Source organism: Esox lucius, chromosome 9, assembly GCF_011004845.1.
Source record: "Esox lucius isolate fEsoLuc1 chromosome 9, fEsoLuc1.pri, whole genome shotgun sequence".
NCBI classification, from domain to species: domain Eukaryota; kingdom Metazoa; phylum Chordata; class Actinopteri; order Esociformes; family Esocidae; genus Esox; species Esox lucius.
Window position 1 is genome coordinate 4,065,167 of NC_047577.1, and position 19,203 is coordinate 4,084,369.

The window sequence follows — 19,203 nt, forward strand, 5'->3', positions numbered from 1 at the left end:
ATTTAAGAGAAGAAGAACAGGGACAGATATCGTTCTGTTAAGTGTTGACGTTATGCTAACGCGCAGCTAATTACAGCAACAATAACTGCAAATTCAAGTGTCAAGGTAAAATCCACATTTCTAATATAACGTTTCCATAACCAGAACAACAATGGACTTAGTTATCGTAGTACTCCTCCAAGTCAACCCGATAAACATGTGTCAATAATACAGAATATGTTAGAGCTAGCTAGCTAGCAAAATGGCAATTTCAACGTCTAGCCAAGCTAACTACAGTAACTAGTTATAGCCAGTGGTCGACATGAGGTGAAATAGGTATATCTGCTCTTTTAGACCATGAAGAAGGTGGCTGGTCGCTGATTATATAGGCCTACCATCTCGTGCTCTTATAGCCCCTAAAGTAGAACAACTGCCATGTTAGCCTACTTCATACAACACTTCAGCCCCTCTAGTACCTGCTGAGTTGTTGGACCGTAATAACTTGATTAAAAATATTGCATTATTACTATCAAATACTTTCCTGACTTTATACACTTACTTGAAATAAAGAATGGGCCAAACCCATGACAGTGTCTAGGGCTTCCGGATGGTGCGATAAATAAAAACATCGAGTCAGCGGCAGGCCTGTGGGACAGTCAGTTCAGTTTACTTGAGTGGCCTGGGCAAACCCCAGATGTGGAAGTCAGCATCGACCTACAACACTGTCATGTGAAGTCGGGCTGTTCTTGGTGCAAAGGGGTGCGACTCAACCAGCCGGCCAGTGAGCTCTACAGCGTGCCTAATGAGTGATTTGGTAAAATAATAAAAATTAAGTGGGTACATGTATTCGTCATATTTTATCTGTATAAGGTGTGTTATACTTGTGGGATTTTGGAAAAGGTTTGTCCTGTATCCCACCTCAGAGACAATAAGCAGGATATTAGTGTGTACAATATTAGGCATGGTTCTTAATAATCTCTTTACTAAGAATGTTTTTCCAGTATTTTGTGAAGCTTGAGCAATCTGTGAAATTCACAGTTTTTCTCCTGTATTTTTTTAATCCATTTATAGGCTGCCATGTCTGAGCCCAAGTCCCAGGGTTCTGGTGGTGGTATTCCAGGCCAGAGAAGCTCACAGGGGGGTCCAGAGATGGTTACAGTGAAGCTGGAGGACTGCGGTCAACCACTGGTGCTAAATGTGATTGTCAAAGAGGAAGAGGAGGAGAGAGGACTCTCGGAGATGAGAGAAATTAACAAGGAGATTAAAGAGGAGGTGGAGGAGAAGACAGTCAAGGAGGAGATGGAGGACATAGCCCTCGAAGAACAAAAGCAGGACACCAGGGAAGAGGAGGAATTAGTAGATGGAAATACTGACACAGGTAAGTTCAGGTGTGGAGGATGGAGAGAGGTTGGTGCATTGGTGCCCATAGAGGATTCCATAACTATTAGTAGGTTGTTCTAGGAAATGTCTTTTGGGTTGGGTCATTTGGTAAAAAAAAAAGAGTTTCAGTTCATTTAATTATAACATTGTGTCATAAAGAAGAGCATGTTCACGTAATATTTTTACTTCTTGAGAGGTTAAATGAAAAAATAACGTTTCATGTGGTATGACAGAGACATGGATTACACAAGAAGACACTGGACACTTCACTATCAGTGTGACAGCTTGTTGAGCTCATTTCCAGACCATGGCTCACCACTCATATTACTGAGTGACTTCATCCTCCTGTCGTCTGCTTTTGACAATTTATTTTCCCTACACCAGTTGCCTCCTACTTACTGATTCTTTCTGTCAGCTAATTTCACTCCAACCCCCTCAGAGTCTCTGATATATCTATTATTGGGACATTCACCCCATTTCTCCAGATGAAGTCCTGCAACTAGTCCTGTTTTACCGGCAACCAGCCCCTTCACCTCCTCCATATCATCTCTCATTCCTCACCTCCCTTATCAACTCATCCCTGTCCTGTGTCTCATCTGACATCTGACCTCCCTCCCAAGAAACGTACCGGTTGACATGAAAAGAATCAGTTTGCCCCTGTTCTCTCTGCTGGTGTCACCCAGGCTTGGTTGTAGGCATCCTCTTCTAACATACTTCAAGTCACTTGTCTTCGTCTTATCCTGAGACAATGGTCTCTATTATATTTGCTTTGCAGATTGCGCGAAACATTTTCTCCTCCTGACTTGTAGGAGAAAATATTTACCTTGAGATGTGAGGCACACATTTGTGCATGGCTGCCTCACATCTCTGGTTGGATGTCGGCCCACCAACTTCAGCACAATCATCTCAACAAGACAGGCTGCTCTTTCTCCTTCTTGTTCTTCAAGACTTCTCCATCATGGTTGACAACTCTGCTTAGTCTCCCACTCAGTGGACCAAGAACCTTGGCGTGACACTTGTCAACACCATGTCATTCTCTCATAATGAACCTTCACAGGTCGTTGCTGAAGGTTCATGCTCCGCAACATGGAACCAGAACCTACATCTTTACCTCAAGCCCCTCTGGTCCATTGTATTCATGGAGCTCCCCTATTCCTATGCAGATTTATATTCCCTTCCTATCTGCCTGCCCTTTCCAAGGGTTTAAATCCTGCTCATGGATTAGCCAAGTGGTCCCACAAGTGGAGTTGCAATTGGCTAGCACAGTACAGGCTTGGGGGAATAGTAGTACAATATGTTTACCTTGCCTTGTCACCCTCTAGGGACCACTTCATGGCAGCCTGGGTGCCTGTTCTCTTTCATAGCTTCTGGCCGGAGAATGTGTTTGTGAACCAGAAGAAACAAAACAGCACTGGATGTACCTCAGTGAACATCCAATTTGACTGTCCTGAATCTACTGGGAGTTGTAGCAATGAAGCAAAGCCTTAATTGTGAATTGAACATCACACAATTTTGTGGAGTACAAAAAACTCCCACTAATGTTCATGATACATTTTAGCGTCTTTGTCTCTGTCATTGAATTTCAAGTTTTTCAAAACCAGATTTGTTTTTAATTAAATTACAGATTGTAACTTTAACAGGTAAGTCTTGGTTGATGCTAAGTTCCTTTTACTAATGCAATATGTGCCCATATTTTCACATAGGAGAGAGCTTCAGATCTGGTTCAGACAATGAGCCCAATTCCACAGCATCAACAAACCATCAAAAACAGACAGCGATCTCAAGACAGAAACATCACCACTGCATGGACTGTTTCACTAGTTTCTATGAGTCAGAGGAGTTGAGAAGCCACACTTGTAGGCCCCGCCCCTGTTTAGAATGTAGAGGAACCGTCATTTGTCCAACTCACCTCAACTCAAAACAGACTCAAAACAGAAAGAACACACACCTCTGTGGTGAATGTGGGAAGATATTTCAGACACCAAGTAAACTCAAAACACACCAACGAAGTCACACAGGAGAGAGGCCTTACATCTGCTCTGTTTGTGGCAAGGGTTTCAGTCAATCGAACCAACTTAAGACACACCAGAGAACTCACACAGGAGAGAGGCCCTACACCTGCTCCATTTGTGGGAAGAGTTTTAGTCAGTCGAATGAACTACAGACACACCAGAGAACTCACACAGGAGAAAAGCCTTATAACTGCCCCGAGTGTGGGAAGAGTTTCAGTCAGTTATCAACTCTGAAGACTCACCAGTTAACTCATACAGGAGAAAGGCCATACCACTGTCCTCAGTGTGGAAGAAGTTTTGGTCATTCATCAACTCTGAAGAAACACCAGTTAACTCATACAGGAGAAAAGTCCTATCAATGCCCTCAATGTGGGAAGTGTTTCACCAGATTATATCTACTAAAAGCACATCAGATAACACACACAGAAGAGAAACCTTACCCCTGCCATGAATGTGGGGATAGCTTTGCCAGTTTATATTTCCTAAAGAAACACCAGATAACTCATGCAGGAGAAAAGCCTTACCACTGTTCCCAGTGTGGGAAGAATTTTATCCGGTCATCAGCTCTGAAGACGCACCAGGTAACTCACACAGGTAAGAAGTCATTCAATTGCACCCAGTGTGGGAAGTGCTTTGGTCATTCATCAACTCTGAAAACACACCAGTTAACTCATACAGGAGAAAAGCCTCACAGCTGCATTCAGTGTAGGAAGAGTTTCACTCGGTCATCAACTTTGAAGAAACATCAGAGAACACATGCAGAAGAAAAACATTCAGACTGGAAGACACAACAGCTTACTCACACAGAAGAGAAGCCTATCCACTGCTCCTAATGTGGGACAGTTAGTCAGTCATCAAATCTTAAGGTATCACAGCCATTTACATAGAACAGAGTGAATTTGCTTTCAAAGAACGTGAACTTCAAACCACAGAAGCAAAGAACATTATGAAATGAAAGCTATTGACAAATCCAACCTGTGTGCTTCAGTAGAGCCAGGGTTCTTTTTTAACCTTTCCAGTACCTGTCTGACTTGATCATTTATCTGACTTGATAGACTGCCACAACCCTGGACACGTTATTTACCTTGAGTGTTATGTGATGAACCCTGGACATATGGTAATAAATTGATAATCTAATTGGTAAAATACTGAGGTGGAATATTGTCATATTGAGTATCAATATTCCAGATCGATGGAGCACAGCTGGAATGTTTTTTTAATTTGTTCAGTACGGGCCTTATGAAAATAATACCATTTGGGAGCACAGGCAATATTTATGAAATTCAGGAAAATGGAAAATAGAGTGGATTCAGAAAATATTCAGACCCCTTTTTATTCCCACATGTTTTTCTGTTCTACACTTAAAGATGCCCTCCATGATTTATGGCCTCTGGTTGTAAAAGTGGCGTTGTGTACTTATTGGTGTCTAGTCATTAAAAACCCCTTGCTTTCCTTGTTGAAATTCCATTGCTAACTGAGGTATGATAGTGTTTCTATTTATAGATTATGCAAACATAAACCACATATTACACATCCATCTGAAATTGAGGTTGAAAAAAAGTACTGATCACAGAAGTCCCATACGACACCTGTGGTAGAAATGTTCTTATGCTATAGTAAATTAATATCACATTGCTTATTCTAAGTATAATCCAGTCATTTAGTAAGGCCATTATGTGTTTCGGCACTTGTACAGGATGTGCCTACAACAGAAAGCTATAGTTTTAGTTGAACTTCTTAAGGGCTGTAAACATCTTGTTATCTTTCTAAGCCAAAGTTCACAGAGAAGCTGGTGAGACATATAGACTAATCAGGCATAGGAGGGGGACACAGTGGGCTGTACTGAATGTATACAGGCCTGAGCTCAACCTTCAACGGAGAGCTTTTTAACTGACTCTGCTGAGAGTGTTGTTAACCGCTCCAGGTTTATAAATCTTGAATAAAGCTGTACTTGTGAAAATAATCTACAGTTTTTTGCATTTAGTGATTTCCATGACACACCTTTAATTAATAATCAATCTTCACACAATACTCCATATTCAAAAAACTAAAACGTGTGTTTTCTAAATATGTGCCATGTTATTGAAAATATTTCCCCCCAATTATTGAAACTGGCAGGACGGCCTGCTTGGTGCTGTGAAGTGTGGGACCATGTGTAGTAGGCCGTTGTGTATACAGGTGTGCACCTTTCCAAATCATGTCCAATCAACTGAAATTGCCACAGGTGGATCTAGAGACATCTCAAGGAACATGAATGGAAACAGGATGCATATCATGTCAAAGTGTCTGTATACTTACGAAATCGTTTCGCTTTGTCATGTTGGTGTGTTAGTGTGTAGAACTCGTTTTCACTTTGACATTTTGGGGAATTAGTGTGTAGCTGCCCACTCTCGAGTAGAGGCTACATCGACGCGTGAGGAGTTAGGAGTTGGTTTCAAACCTCTGTGCGGCGTGCATGTGCAAGTGTATCAACATAATTACCAACAGAAGGTCGCAAAACGAGGCGTTTGTCTGGCTTCAAAATGAAAATCCAGAACCGCTGCAAAAACTACAAATCTGTTCTCAGTCTACTTGAGCTCAGAAAGTCGAAAAAAATGCAATAATAGTCCTTTAATAGCGAATGGAAGATTCATTGCGCTTCTAGCGTAATATTTTAGTTATTTGGTAGCTCTGTAGACTACGGAGTTACACATAATAGATCCAAATTATGTAATTACTCATGAAAGGTAAGACTAATTTGCCATTTTGATGTGGGTTTAAGGAAAGTGCTAATGAGTAGGTAGACCTGTGTGTAAAGCGTCTACCTTGCGCTCAGTGAAATTGCATTTGATGTCTCGGATCAACGTTCTTAAACAAAATAAAATGTGCAGGTAATTAATAGATTTTGTTTCAGAATTGTTCCGTAAGCAAACGCGTGAGCATGTTGTATGGTCAGGTACATTAATGCAATGGATGTGATTAGTCACTGAATGTTTCTTAATGCCACTTCGTACGTGTCAGTCACCCTCAAACAACTGTGGGATGACATTTGAAACACGGACTAAATTTTTGTGATGTTGCTTGAGAATAGCGTCAGAATGTACTATTCTCGCGATCACAGAACGACATCTCGTTCAGAGGGTGTTGACGTTTTGTTAACCCGCAGAAATCTACAGCAACAAGAGCTGGCATTTAAGATTCAAGGGTCAAGGTAAAATCAAGCTTTGTACCATAGTGTTTCCGTAACCAGAATAGCAATTGCTTTGGAGTATTTTTCCACGTCCACCCGATGAACATGTGTAAACAATAGACATTTGTGCTAGCTAACTTGTAGAATGGCCATTAAAACGTCTAGCCGACCTGAACGCCTAGTTATCTAGGCTATTGATTTTTTTCTTTTACTAGGGAAGAAAGAAGTGTTTGCTGTCCTGTTCCATTTGCGCCCTCTTTGCAGTCGACTGTTCGTAAGACGGCTATTCGTCTCAGATCAAAAAGGCCTACCAAGTTCAGTCGTTATGCTTTTGGTCGAGACGGATCACGTCATGTAAAACACATCAGCCCCTCTATCTTGGCAGCCTCCGTAAACAAAACAACATAGAAGGATCTTGACAGCTGCATGCATTTGATCCCGTCCCAAATCAAACCCAGGTATTGTCCTGTAGCCTAGCTGTTGTTTTAGCAGGTTAGTGGGGCTCGAAAGCCTTGCAACATTCAGCCTTGATAAAACAATGCAACGTTGCTAACATATTTGTATGTCTTTCTAGAATTTCTTAGTGTATGGAATTTTCACCAGATATTTTATTTAGGAAAGCTCACAGTTTATGAAACTCATCTTTGTATTTTGTTTGTGGCTCTTTTGAGTCCGTCTCTAGCCATGTTTGAACCCTGTGATTCTGACCGTGGGGTTCCCACCCAGGGAGTCTCTCAGCCGGTTCCTGGGATTGTGTCGGTAAAGCTGGAAGACTGTGTTAAAACACTGGAGCTAAATATCATTGTCAAAGAAGAGGAGGAGGAGAGAGGAATCTGGGATGAGGAGGGGGTTAGCAAGGATATTAAAAAGGAGGTGGAGGAAATGGCTCTGAAAGAAGAACTGGAGAACAGGGACGAGAAGGAGGAACTAGATGCTAACACTGACCCAGGTAAGTTCAGGTGTGGTGGATGGAGGGAGGTTGCTGCATTTGTCGCCAAGGGGATTCCTTTTATTATGGGATTGTTACCAATTAAATGCCCCTTCAGTTGATCACATATAATCGAATTTATCAAGAATAATATTTTTTGTAATCTTATGAGGTAAAATACAATACAAATAATATATTAACTGAGAAATTAAGTTGCAATTCTCATCAACAAAAAATTAAGGAAACTTTTATGGCCTTTTTGTTTATTTACCTTTATTTATACAGCAAAATCTATTGGGAATGTTTGCCTCTGTAATCTAATGCTTCATGATGGACAACACTGAGGCTTCAACACTGAGGCTGATGCATGATGTATAGCATGTTACTATAGTCAAGTACTGACATAAAGGTGACCTGAATAATTTCCTGTTATGCCGAGATGACAGGCAGGATTCTTTTCTTTAAAAACACTATTTCAGTCTTCAGCTTCTTAACCTACTCTGCAATGTGTTTTTAACAGAGGCGATAATTTAAACATCTCAAGGTATCTATAGGTTGGGACACGTTCTGTAACAGAATCGTCAAGCTTTGTAATTTTGAGATCATCCAATTGTAGATTTTAGCACTGTGACAATAGCATTTACTTAGTTTTACTAGCGTATGGCACCAGCTTAAGGTCTTTAGGTGAATTATGTAGTAGTTGAAAATGCTTATGCCAGAGATGGGCTGCAGTGTACAGTACAACATCAGTGGCATTAGGATGAAATCCTCTGTTTTTCCTGGAGTCATGGATATCGGTTATACTTAAAGTGAACAATAAAGGACGCAAAATAGAACTTTGTGGAACTCCTTTCTCAACTGCAACACATTTAGTTTGTCAGCCCATGAGGTATTCCTGGGGCTAATTGCAAAACATCAAGGACCTTCTCTGTGAAAAAACTCAGGGAAAAACCCTGACCAGTCACACCAATCAGTCAATCAATCAAATGTATTTATAAAGCCCTTTTTACATCAGCAGTTATCACAAAGTGCTTTTACAAAAAGACCAGGCTGAAACCCCAAGGAGCAAGCAACAACAGTGTTGAAGCACAGTGGCTAGGAAAAACTCCCTAAGAGGGGCTGACATTTAGGAAGAAACCCAGAGAGGAACAAGTGTCCGAGGGGTTACCAGTCCTCTTCTGGCTGTGCCAGGTGAACATGTTAAGAGTTGTAAGAATTATTAAATGCATGTGGGCTGTGTCCAGAGTCTATAAAACCTAATCCTGATCAGAAGCATGTCCAGATGGACAAGGACAGGGACAACCTGGAGAGGGGTATGATCAGCAGAGTGGCAGCTGGAATCGTCATCTATCGTCTTGATCTGCAACGCAACGAGGAGGACTTTGGATAGGGACAGCAATCAGTAATAATAAATCCAGAATCCACAACTTTATTTGTCAGTGGTGTATGTTTTTCAGCCTTTTCCAGCGTTTTTCAACATCTCTTATGAATAGCATCTGACATGACTGAAATAAACCAGCAGTTTGATCTGTTCCACAATCATCCTCTTTTGTATGGAGCCTGCTTGTCTAAAAACTCTAGTGAAATGCTCTTGTCCCAGCTCTGCTTTAGGTAAAGCAGAAACACAATCAATATTACTCTGATGAAGGTTGTGTAAAGTGTTAATTACAATGTATGTAATTTCTTATAGTGATAATGTGATGTTTTGTTCTCTGGGTTTTGACATCTCTCGTACATTTAATGGAGCAATGGTCACCTATTTGTTGAAATATAATCAATCAACATAGACTTTGCAGGTACGTTAAGATTGACCCTTGTAGGCTTAGTGAATCACTGTGTAAGATTTAACTCTGTACAGAACTCTTTTAGACTATCTAAAACTTGTTTCCCAGTCCAAGCTAAAATCTCCACAGATAATCACCTCAGATGATATGAAAGTGGAGTGTCCTCTATATATAGAATATGTTACATGGTTGATTTTTAGCAGGTTTGAATCCTGGATCCTGAAGATTCATTGTTCCAAAACTCTGCTTGGAAAATGTCCAGGAAGTGAAAGTGGTATTAAATAGAGGTCCTTGTGTAAGGAACGTAGCCATCCACAACAAAGGATACGCAGGTCATAGTAAGACCTCACCACCGCTTCGACCACATAATTAAGAATGTCTTTTAACAGTATAGACATAACTTTATTTGTCAACATGTAAGAATTATCTCAGTCAATCTGAAAATTAGAAACCCTAGTTGCTACACGTTTTTACATAAATAAAGGAGGTGTATCACCATTAAGTCTTGAATAGTTTAACTTCAACTTCATGTTTGTTGTTTCATGAGGCAATTCAAATTAAACTTTGTAGGTTAGTTAGTGATTTCAGTATTATAGCATGAAGTTGTTAAAGCCCATTTCAATTAAGTGCTCTGTATTATAACCCCATATCCCTCCATATTCCCACAGAAGAGAGTTCCAACCAAGGTTCAACCAGTGACGCCTGTTCCACAGCATCAGGAAACTGTCAACAGGAAACAGAGAGGATCTCAAAACAGAAACATCATCACTGCATGGACTGTTTCACTAGTTTCTATGAGTCAGAGGAGTTGAGAAGCCACACTTGTAGGCCCCGTCCCTGTTTAGATTGTAGAGGAAGTATCATTTGTCAGACACACCTCAACCCAAAAAAGACACACAAACAATGTCAAACAGGAGAGAGGCCATACACCTGCTCTGTTTGTGGGAAGGGTTTTATTCAGTCAAATCAACTAAAGACACACCAGCGGACGCACACTGGGGGAAAGCCCTATCATTGCTCTCAATGTGGGAAGGATTTTAGTCATCCAAAAGACTTGAAGTCCCACCAAAGAACTCACACAGGAGAAAAACCTTTTCACTGCTTCCAGTGTGGCAAGAGCTTTAGTCAGTTAGCTACTCTGAAAAAACACCATCTTACTCATACTGGTGAAAAGCCTTACCAATGTGCTCAATGTGAGAAGAGTTTCACCAGGTTATATCAACTTAAAGCGCACCAGATGACTCACACAGAAGAGAAACCTTACCACTGCTGTCAATGCGAGGATAGTTTTGCCAGTCTATATTTACTGAAGAAACACCAGCTAACTCACACAGGAGAAAAGCCTTACCACTGTTCTCAGTGTGGGAAGAATTTCAGTCAGTCATCAACTCTGAAGACTCACCAGTTAACTCATACAGGAGAGAAGCCATACCACTGCCCTCAGTGTGGGAGGAGTTTTGGTCATTCATCAACTCTGAAGACACACCAGCTAACTCATATAGGAGAGAAGCCCTATCAATGCGCTCAGTGTGGGAAGGGTTTCATCAGGTTATATAAATTGAAGGCACACCAGATAACTCACACTGAAGAGAAGCCTTACCACTGCTCTCAGTGCAGGGATAGTTTTGCCTCCTTATATTTCCTAAAGAAACACCAACTAACACACACAGGAGAAAAACCTTACCACTGTTCCCAGTGCGGAAAACATTTCAGTCAGTCATCAACTCTAAAGACACACAAGTTAACGCACACTGGAGAGAAGCCTCACCACTGCTCTCAGTGTGGGAAGAGTTTTGGTCATTTATCAACTCTTAAGACTCACCAGCTAACTCACACAGGAGAGAAACCTCACCAGTGCTCTCAGTGTGGGAAGAGTTTCAGTCAATCATCAACATTGAATAAACATAAAAAAACACACACAGTAGAAAATCTGTGTCATCAAGTTTGAAGACAATCCAGTTAAAGTATCACAGTTCTGGTGCAGTACAGAATTTGGCAGCTTAGGACAAGCTAAACATTGAACTGCACAATGAATGCGATTTTTCATGTGAATGTAATTTACCCACTATTGAAACACGTGTGAACATTATGTTGTGAATGTTATTTACAGTAGCACAGAGATCCTTTATTAACCTTACCGTTAACCTATCTGGTTGACTTGATCATTGCTCAGCATTGACCCAATCTGTTGCCACCCTGGGCCGGATGTATGGTAATAAACTGATTATCCAATAGGTAAATACTGGGGAGAAATATTGTTATATTGAGTATCAATGTTCTAGATAGATGGAGCACAGCTGGAAGCTTTTTTAAAACTTGTTCAGTATGGGCCTTGTAAAAAATAATACAGTTTTGGGAGCACAGGCAGCATTTATCATTAGTCTGCTGGACAATGTAAGAACATAGAGGGCCTTTTGGAATTCCACCACATTGGAATCCCTTTTCTATTCCGCCACATGTTGTGTTCTAGACGCGATTTATGGCCACTGTAATGAAATAACATCAGTTTGGAATGTCACGACAAAGGGACAGAATACTTACGTGCATGAGATATTTAAGTTTTTTATTTTGAATGAATTTTGACACACATCTCTAAAAACGTGTTTTGCGTTGTTATTATGGATTATTTTGTTATTATGGATAAATATTTGTGTTGTAGTTGCAGTGGATGTGGTAGCTCGCTTCAACCTCAAGACAGTTATATCGAACCGTTGTAAAAAGCTTGCTGTTTCCAGATGCTTTTCCCCATCAACAGTTGAACCGTGATGAATTGCTTAAGGTGTCTTAAAGCCACTTCGCATTTTATTTGACATGGAACTCGATCCACTGGGGAATACGTTACGTATGTATTATAGCGATCACGGCAACACATCTCGTTAGTGTTGCGGTTATGCTAACACACAGTCAGCTACAGCAACAATATCTTTCAGTTTTGTGAAGCTCACAACAGTCCATCAGTTTAAAGGGTCATGGTAGTAAAATCAAGCATTTTAGCTACACGTTTCATAACCAATATGACAATTGCATTAGTATTCGGAGTAAATCTACACACGTCCACCTGATGAACATGTGTAAACAATAGATATTTGAGGTAGCTAACTTGGAAAATGGCCATTTAACGGACGGCTAGCCAAGATAAATATCATCTGTTATAAACAACGCTTGACTTTTTGGACCATGAAAGAAAAAGGCTGCTGGTCTCTGATCAAATGGGCTTACAACGTCCTCCCGTTATGCTCTTGATGGAGGCGTGTGACGTTCTATACCTGCCATGTCAGGTTTATGTATGGGCTCTTTATCTTGACAGGTGCTGCAACTTAAAACTAGGCCAATTAATATTACTTACAGCAGTGCCAGGTGGCAAAATGTATAAGCAGATTCTTCATGTATAGAATATGTTGCACGGTCTCTATCCCTTTATACACCTTTCTTGTTCATTTTGGGAAACTCCCAGTTTTTGAAACTCGTCTTTGCATTTTTGTTTGGTGGCTCTTCTTTTGAGTCCATCTCTAGGAATGTCTGAACGCTGTGTTTCCGATGGTGGAATTCCAGCCCAGGGAATCTCACAACCGGTTCCAGAGATGTTGTCGGTAAAACTGGAGGATTGCATTAAAACGGTGGAACTTAATGTCATTGTCAAAGAAGAGGAGAGATGACCTGGGGAGGTGAGAGACATTAAGAAGGAGATTAAAGAGGAGGTCGAGGAGTAGGCAGTCAAAGAGGAGCTGGAGGAAATGTCCCTGAAAGAAGAACTGGATAACAGGAAAGAGAAGAAAGAAGTAGATGGTAACACTGATCCAGGAAAGTTCAGGTGTGGAGGATGGAGAGAGGTTGGTGGATTGGTGTCCACATGGGATTCCATATCTATTATTTGGTTGTTCCACCATTTACATGCCCTTAAGCTTTCTTCTGGTGAGATGTCCAAATAGCTTGTTGGGATGGAGGTGGTTGTTTGGAGACATGGTGATTTCAACATCACCAACTTTATCTGTTGGGATCCTTACATTTTTTAATTTTGGTTTTAAACTATCCACCTCAGTGTGAATGAGGTTAAAATACCCTTTAGACGTTACCAACGCAACTAACTATCGGGGTCGTAGTTTCACTGTTTTCTCCTCTAAATCATAGCTTTTCGTCTATCCTGACTCTGTTATGTTCATGCAAATTTAGCATTCCGATGAGTTTGTGCCTTTTTTTAGTGAGATCCTGTAGGATTAGATTGTGATATAGATATCATCCATGGTCAATCCTAGCATCATCTGAACTTAAGAATTAACACATTTCAAAGCCAACCATTTTTTACAGATACAGAGGTCGGGTATTGCTTTTTTATTTGTTAATTTGAGTATTATAGTATCAACAAGTCTTAAAGCCCATTTCAGTGCACTGGTCCTTAATCTAACCCCATTTCTGACCATATTCCCACAGGAGAGCCAGTGACACCTGTTCCACAGCATCAGGAAATGATGAACCACTCACAGAGAGGATCTCAAGACAGAAACATCACCACTGCATGGATTGTTTCAATAGTTTCTATGTGTCAAGGAGTTGAAAAGCCACATTTGTAGGCCCTGCCCCTGTTTAGAATGTAGAGGGCGTTTCATTTGTCCAACTCGCCTAAACTCAAAGTTGACTGAAAACAGAAACATGACGTACCTGTGTGATCAATCTGGGGAGACGTTAAAGAGGACAATCAAACTCAAAACACACCAGGAAAATCACACAGGAGAGAGGCCATACATCTGTTCTGTTTGTGGGAAGGATTTTAGTCATCCTAAAGTCCCATCAAAGAAGTCACAGAGGACAAAAATCTTTTCACTGCTGCCAATGTGTTAAGAGTTTCATTCAGTTAGCCATTCTGAATAAACATCACACAACTCACATTGGTGAGAAGCCTTACCAATGTGCTCAATGTGAGAAGAGTTTCAGGCTATATCAACTGAAGGCACACCAGATGTCACACCAACCTTACCACTGCACTGAATGCGGGGATAGATTTGCCAGTTTATATTTGCTTAAGAAACACAGTCTAACACAGATAGGAGAAGAGCATTACTACTGATCGCAGTGTGGGAAGAATTTTTGTCAGTCATCAACTCTGAAGACACACCAGCTAACTCACACAGGAGAGAAACCCTACCAGTGTTGTAAGAGTTTCATTAGAATATATAAACTGAAGGCACTCCAGATAACACACAGAGAAGAAAAACCTTACCACTGCTCTCAGTGCAGGGATAGTTTTTCAAGCTTATATTTCCTAAAGAATCACCAGCTAACGCACACAGGAGAAAAGCCTTACGACTGTCCTCGGTGTGGGAAAAAAATTCAGTCAGTCATCAACTCTTAAGAGTTGTTAAATGACCATCACCCTTCCCACACTGAGAACAGTGGTGAGGCTTATCTCCGGTGTGAGTTAGCTGATGTGTCTTAAGAGTTGTTAAATGACCATAACTCTTCCCACAATGAGAACAATGATGAGGCTTTTCTTCTGTGTGAGTTAACTGGTGTTTTCAGAGTTGATGACTGACTGAAATTCTTCCCGCATTGGGAACAGTGGTAAGGCTTTTGTCCAGTGTGAGATAGCCGGTGTTTCTTCAGGAAATACAAGTTAGATAAACCATCCACGCATTGAGAGCAGTGGTAAGGCTTCTCTTCTGGGTGCGTTATCTTGTGAACCTTCAGTTTATGTAACCTGATGAAGCTCTTCATACACTGAGCACATTCGTAGGGCTTCTCTCCTGTGTGAGTAAACAGATGTGCTTTCAGAGTTGATGAATGACCAAAGCGCCTACCACACTGAGGGCAGTGGTATGGCTTCTCTCCTATGAGTTAACTGGTGAGTCTTAAGACACATCAGCTAACTCACACTGGAGAGAAGCCTCATCATTGCTCTCATTGTGGGAAGAGTTTCAGTCAGTCATCAACTTTGAAGAAATATCAGAAAACACACAGGAGATAAGCTGTGTCATCCAGTTTGAAGACACACCAGGTTACTCACATAGGAGAGAAACTTTAAACAGCACATTTAAACCACAAAAACTATCATGTGTGTGTTACCTACCCACTATGTAAACATATAAAGATTATGTTGTGAATGTTTTCTACCCACTATTGAAACAATTGAACATTGAATGGTATTTACAGTTGAGAAGGGTTTGTTTATTAACCTTCACATTACTGGTCTGGTCAACTTGATCATTGCTCAGAGTTGACTTAATTTGTTCTACCATCGAAACCCTTATTAACCTTGAGTATCATACTATGATACCTCGTAATGAGATGATAAGTCAATTTTAGTCTGTATATTGAAGTGTGACTATCATTTAAACAGTATCACTATATTATGGTACTATTGTAGTACTGAAAGAGTGGTCTAGATTGACTTAAACTGTATATTAAAATAAAGCTGTCATGGTGATAGAGGTTTATTTTTGTCACTTTCAGAACTCACCAAAAAGACAATATTCTGATGTTCGCTACAGAAAAGGGTTCAAAACAACTGTCACTCACCTAGATTAAAAGATTCAATGTCATTTTTCTCTGTGACTGGCAGGTTCTTGTCATGGAGTTCAGCTATTTTATTATATAGCACTCTGGTTGTGGTTGTAATAATTAAACTCATGAGGATTCAGAACTAGACTTATTCATTAAGCGAGCAGCGTGAAAAGAACCAGAACCGCATTGGATGAGCTCCGGATGACATCTCGTCATGGACTGTCCAGGGGCTACGATGAAGCATGTCTTGTTCAGAAATGTAATGTAGTGTAGTAATATTGCGTAGCACATCACGCGTTGGTATTTTTTTTACGGACCAATAGCTTCCCTACAATTATCTTTAAAACAATGTAGACGCTAAACATGAATTTTGAATATTGGGATTTTCAGTTAAATTCTACACGCAAAGTATAATTTTCACATAAATATATTTCCATTTTTCAGAAGCATCAGTGCACGAAAATACGGTTAGATGTCTTTGCATCTTGCGCGCTAATAAGCGAGACTAATAGATTTGGTTTCATGCGCTACGGCGCCGTCTACTGTGTTGACGCTCACCGAGCGACTGTTCTCTTTCAATCCCATGCATTCTAGCTCCTGCGTGAGCACACCAGTGGTTCAGAATTCCATTGAGCGATTACTACTTTCATTATGGCTGTGACGATATACTTTTCTCCCAAAATTATAGCAAACCGTCGATAGCTTTTGAACACGTACGACATACGATTTGGACTTTAGTTTTCCTGATGGGATTCTATCGAATTGGACCTTCCGTATTAACTTTAAAATAATGGGTTTTTTATAGGTGTAGTAAAAGAAATGAAAGAAAATAGGACTTTAATAAGAGTGTGAATATACGGTCTGGTTTGCTATCTGTATAGTTTTTAAGTGCGCAGATAAATAGTATGCTGTTTATATTAATTACAGTGACATTACTTGGTTCAGGTGAAGTCTTTGAATTGGACTTCATAATGTCCGTATGAACCCTGTAAATGCAAAAAGTTAGCAATGGGGTGTTACCAGGGCCATAAAAATCGAATCATGTGCAATCAAACAGTCCAAATACTATAGTAATATTTAACATTTTAATATTTGTAATGGTAAATATAAATCAATGTAATTTTAAACATCAGATTTGTATATTCCATTAGCTTGATAAATGGCACACAAATTGAATGAATGAAAGTAAACAATTACATAAAATAGGTTTCAAGGTTTAAACAGTTCTATTTGATTGATCGTTTACATTTACAAATAACATCATACTGTTCTATGAACATCAAGTGGTTTATACTTTGATACAAATAGAATACATTTCAGATGATTTGATGTGTATTCTTTGGCCTGTTTCTAAGTAAGCTTCACATTATTTAATTCTGCATGAACAAAAACACAAATCATTAGTTAAAAGCATAAATCAGTAATCAGCCTCTCTATTCTCTCATGTGATTTCATTTCCTCCAACTGGGAAAATGTCTTTCCACAATGAGAGCAGTGGAAAAGGTTTTCTATAGTATGTTTTCTTTCATGCCTTTTTTGTTTTTCTAACTGAGTAAATCTTTTTTCACATTGAGAACATTGGAAAGGCTTCTCTTGTGGGTGTGTTCTCTCATGTTTTTTTAGGTTTGGTAACTGGTTAAATCTCTTTCCACAATGGGAACATTGGAAAGGCTTCTCTCCGGTATGTGTTCTCTCGTGTGATTTCAGGTTCGGCAACTGGTTAAATCTCTTCCCACAATGAGAACACTGGAAAGGCTTTTCACCTGAGTGTGTTATCTCATGTGTTTTTAGGCTCACTAACCACATAAACCTCTTTCCACAGTGGAAACAGCGGTAAGGCTTCTCTCCTGTGTGTATTCGCTTATGTGTTTTCAGGGACCCTATCCGGGTAAATCTCTTTCCACACTGAGGGCAGTTGAAGGTCTTCCTTCTGTCTCTGTGGATTTCCTCATGCGTACTCAGGCTGCTAAACCGTGCAAAACACTTTCCACACTGGGAGCATTGGAAAGGCCTTTCTCCTGTGTGCATTCTCTTATGTTCTTTCATGTACCCTAAACGAACAAATCTCTTCCCACAGTGGGAGCATTGGTGTCGTCCCACTGGTTTGGGCGTCTCTGGTTCTGGTTCCTCTGAATTGCTTTTTCCACTGTCAGAGTTACATTCTGGTATCTCTCCTACAAAAGACAAACAAGGAGTATTTATTTTTGAAAGACTCGAACCGTCCTCAAAATAAAACAGGCCAATCATGGATCCTGAACGGTTGATTACCAATTGAGTAGCCTGGCCTTTTCTCAATCGTCCCTGTCTTACTCCTCACCCCCTTCTCAAAACTCACTACATTAGAAAGCGGAGGCCCCTCTACACCGACCTTCTCTTTCAACAGGCGCTGAGGTGATGAGAAGAGACTGTTACAAAACTGAGAAAAGCACAGGCTCTACACTGTCACGTTACAGACACTGCACGCCAGTAGTCTAACAACACCGAAAGGGACGGCCAAGGAAATTGCCTCTTGAGGTGTCAGGGAAACTACAACTCACTCCAGTCCCCAGTGCCCGTGTCTCCCTCCTCCTCTTCCTCTTTCACCGTGACAGTCATCTCCTCTTCTTCCCCCTCGTCATACACTCTCAAAGCTTCCTCGTCTTCCTTCACTGTAACACCCTTCTTCCAATTCAAAGTGAAAGTCGTCTTGTCTCCCGTCGCCTCCTCCTCCACTTTAACCGCAACCCCCTTTGCCTCGTTTTTAAATAACGGGACATCGTCCTCTTCCTCTGCTTTCACGGTGACTTCCTCCTCCTCTACCTTCACCGTAATATCCTCTTCCTCTTTCACGACAATCTTCAGCCCCAGAGATCCTTTCTCCGTACTGAAGGCCTCTTCTTCACCGGTAGGGAGGGAGTACATTACTGAGCTCATAATAGATAGCTAGTGTTAGCAACTTGCGAGGTGATAGGCTATATTAACCAGCGAGCAGACTTACAAAGTTAATATGAAAGGTTATTGAATAAAATACCCTAGTGCTTAAAAAACTTGGTTACGTAGATACAAAATAGCTATGCTGGCTAGCAAGCTACTGAGGCGGTCGAATAATGTTGATGCAAATACGTCCCACTCCCGTCTCGTAGATTAAACGTCACTTCCTCTTCTTTGGTAGGGCATTATCAACAATAATATCAACAAAACCCGCACTCGATTTGCCATGGTCGACAAGCTTACAAACCCCCTAAAGCAGATAGCGGGGGTATTTCAGAAAGCGTGTTTAGTGAACATTTTGAGTTAGTTGATTGAAACTCCGGGTTTCTGGTTTCAAAGAGTCAGATTAGCGTTTCTCTGAGTCAATTACTATGGCAATATACTCCGTGAAGCTAACCTGAGGGGTATACTACGAAGCGAAGTAACTGGCTTACCTGAGTAACTTCAGGGTCCAGTTTTTCAAAAGGTTTAATCCGGATAAAATTG

The 19,203-nt window shown here is 40.6% G+C and overlaps 3 protein-coding genes across 15 annotated transcripts; 2 read left to right on the forward strand and 1 right to left on the reverse strand.

Moving 5' to 3' along the window:
* Nucleotides 1-4,823, forward strand: LOC105005698 (oocyte zinc finger protein XlCOF6-like). Its single transcript, XM_010863823.5, has 3 exons — nucleotides 1-105; nucleotides 1,051-1,357; nucleotides 3,063-4,823. The coding sequence occupies exons 2-3, from the start codon at nucleotides 1,057-1,059 to the stop codon at nucleotides 4,202-4,204; spliced, it is 1,443 nt and encodes a 480-aa protein (XP_010862125.4). The 5' UTR covers nucleotides 1-105; nucleotides 1,051-1,056; the 3' UTR covers nucleotides 4,205-4,823.
* An 814-nt stretch (nucleotides 4,824-5,637) lies between these two features.
* On the forward strand, nucleotides 5,638-15,061 carry LOC105005699 (zinc finger protein 135-like). 13 transcript variants are annotated; one of them, XM_029121995.2, is made up of 4 exons: nucleotides 5,638-5,655; nucleotides 6,756-6,998; nucleotides 7,212-7,489; nucleotides 9,921-11,959. In XM_029121995.2, exons 2-4 carry the CDS (start codon nucleotides 6,967-6,969, stop codon nucleotides 11,198-11,200), a joined length of 1,590 nt encoding a protein of 529 aa, XP_028977828.2. In that variant the 5' UTR covers nucleotides 5,638-5,655; nucleotides 6,756-6,966; the 3' UTR covers nucleotides 11,201-11,959. The 13 variants fall into 13 exon arrangements, with proteins under 13 accessions (XP_028977828.2, XP_010862127.5, XP_010862131.5 ...); XM_010863825.5 differs by lacking the exon at nucleotides 5,638-5,655 and adding an exon at nucleotides 5,675-6,097; XM_029121994.2 differs by lacking the exon at nucleotides 5,638-5,655 and adding an exon at nucleotides 6,118-6,241.
* Nucleotides 15,062-16,818: 1,757 nt separating this feature from the next.
* On the reverse strand, nucleotides 16,819-18,850 carry LOC105005700 (gastrula zinc finger protein XlCGF17.1-like). The gene is made up of 2 exons (XM_010863832.5): nucleotides 18,285-18,850; nucleotides 16,819-17,921 (listed from the first exon to the last, which is right to left on the reverse strand). The coding sequence occupies exons 1-2, from the start codon at nucleotides 18,658-18,660 to the stop codon at nucleotides 17,152-17,154; spliced, it is 1,146 nt and encodes a 381-aa protein (XP_010862134.1). The 5' UTR covers nucleotides 18,661-18,850; the 3' UTR covers nucleotides 16,819-17,151.
* Between the last annotated feature and the right edge of the window lie 353 nt (nucleotides 18,851-19,203).

Bases quoted from the DNA above. Each gene is read 5' to 3' on its own strand.
- LOC105005698 (XM_010863823.5), top strand. From the start codon at position 1,057: ATGTCTGAGCCCAAGTCCCAGGGTTCTGGTGGTGGTATTCCAGGCCAG. The intron at 1,358-3,062 runs GTAAGTTCAGGT...ATTTTCACATAG, and splicing joins AGATGGAAATACTGACACAG to GAGAGAGCTTCAGATCTGGT.
- LOC105005699 (XM_029121995.2), top strand. From the start codon at position 6,967: ATGCATTTGATCCCGTCCCAAATCAAACCCAG. The intron at 6,999-7,211 runs GTATTGTCCTGT...GGCTCTTTTGAG, and splicing joins CCGTCCCAAATCAAACCCAG to TCCGTCTCTAGCCATGTTTG. The intron at 7,490-9,920 runs GTAAGTTCAGGT...ATATTCCCACAG, and splicing joins AGATGCTAACACTGACCCAG to AAGAGAGTTCCAACCAAGGT.
- LOC105005700 (XM_010863832.5), bottom strand. From the start codon at position 18,660: ATGAGCTCAGTAATGTACTCCCTCCCTACCGGTGAAGAAGAGGCCTTC. The intron at 17,922-18,284 runs GTGAGTTGTAGT...TGTCTTTTGTAG, and splicing joins CACGGGCACTGGGGACTGGA to GAGAGATACCAGAATGTAAC.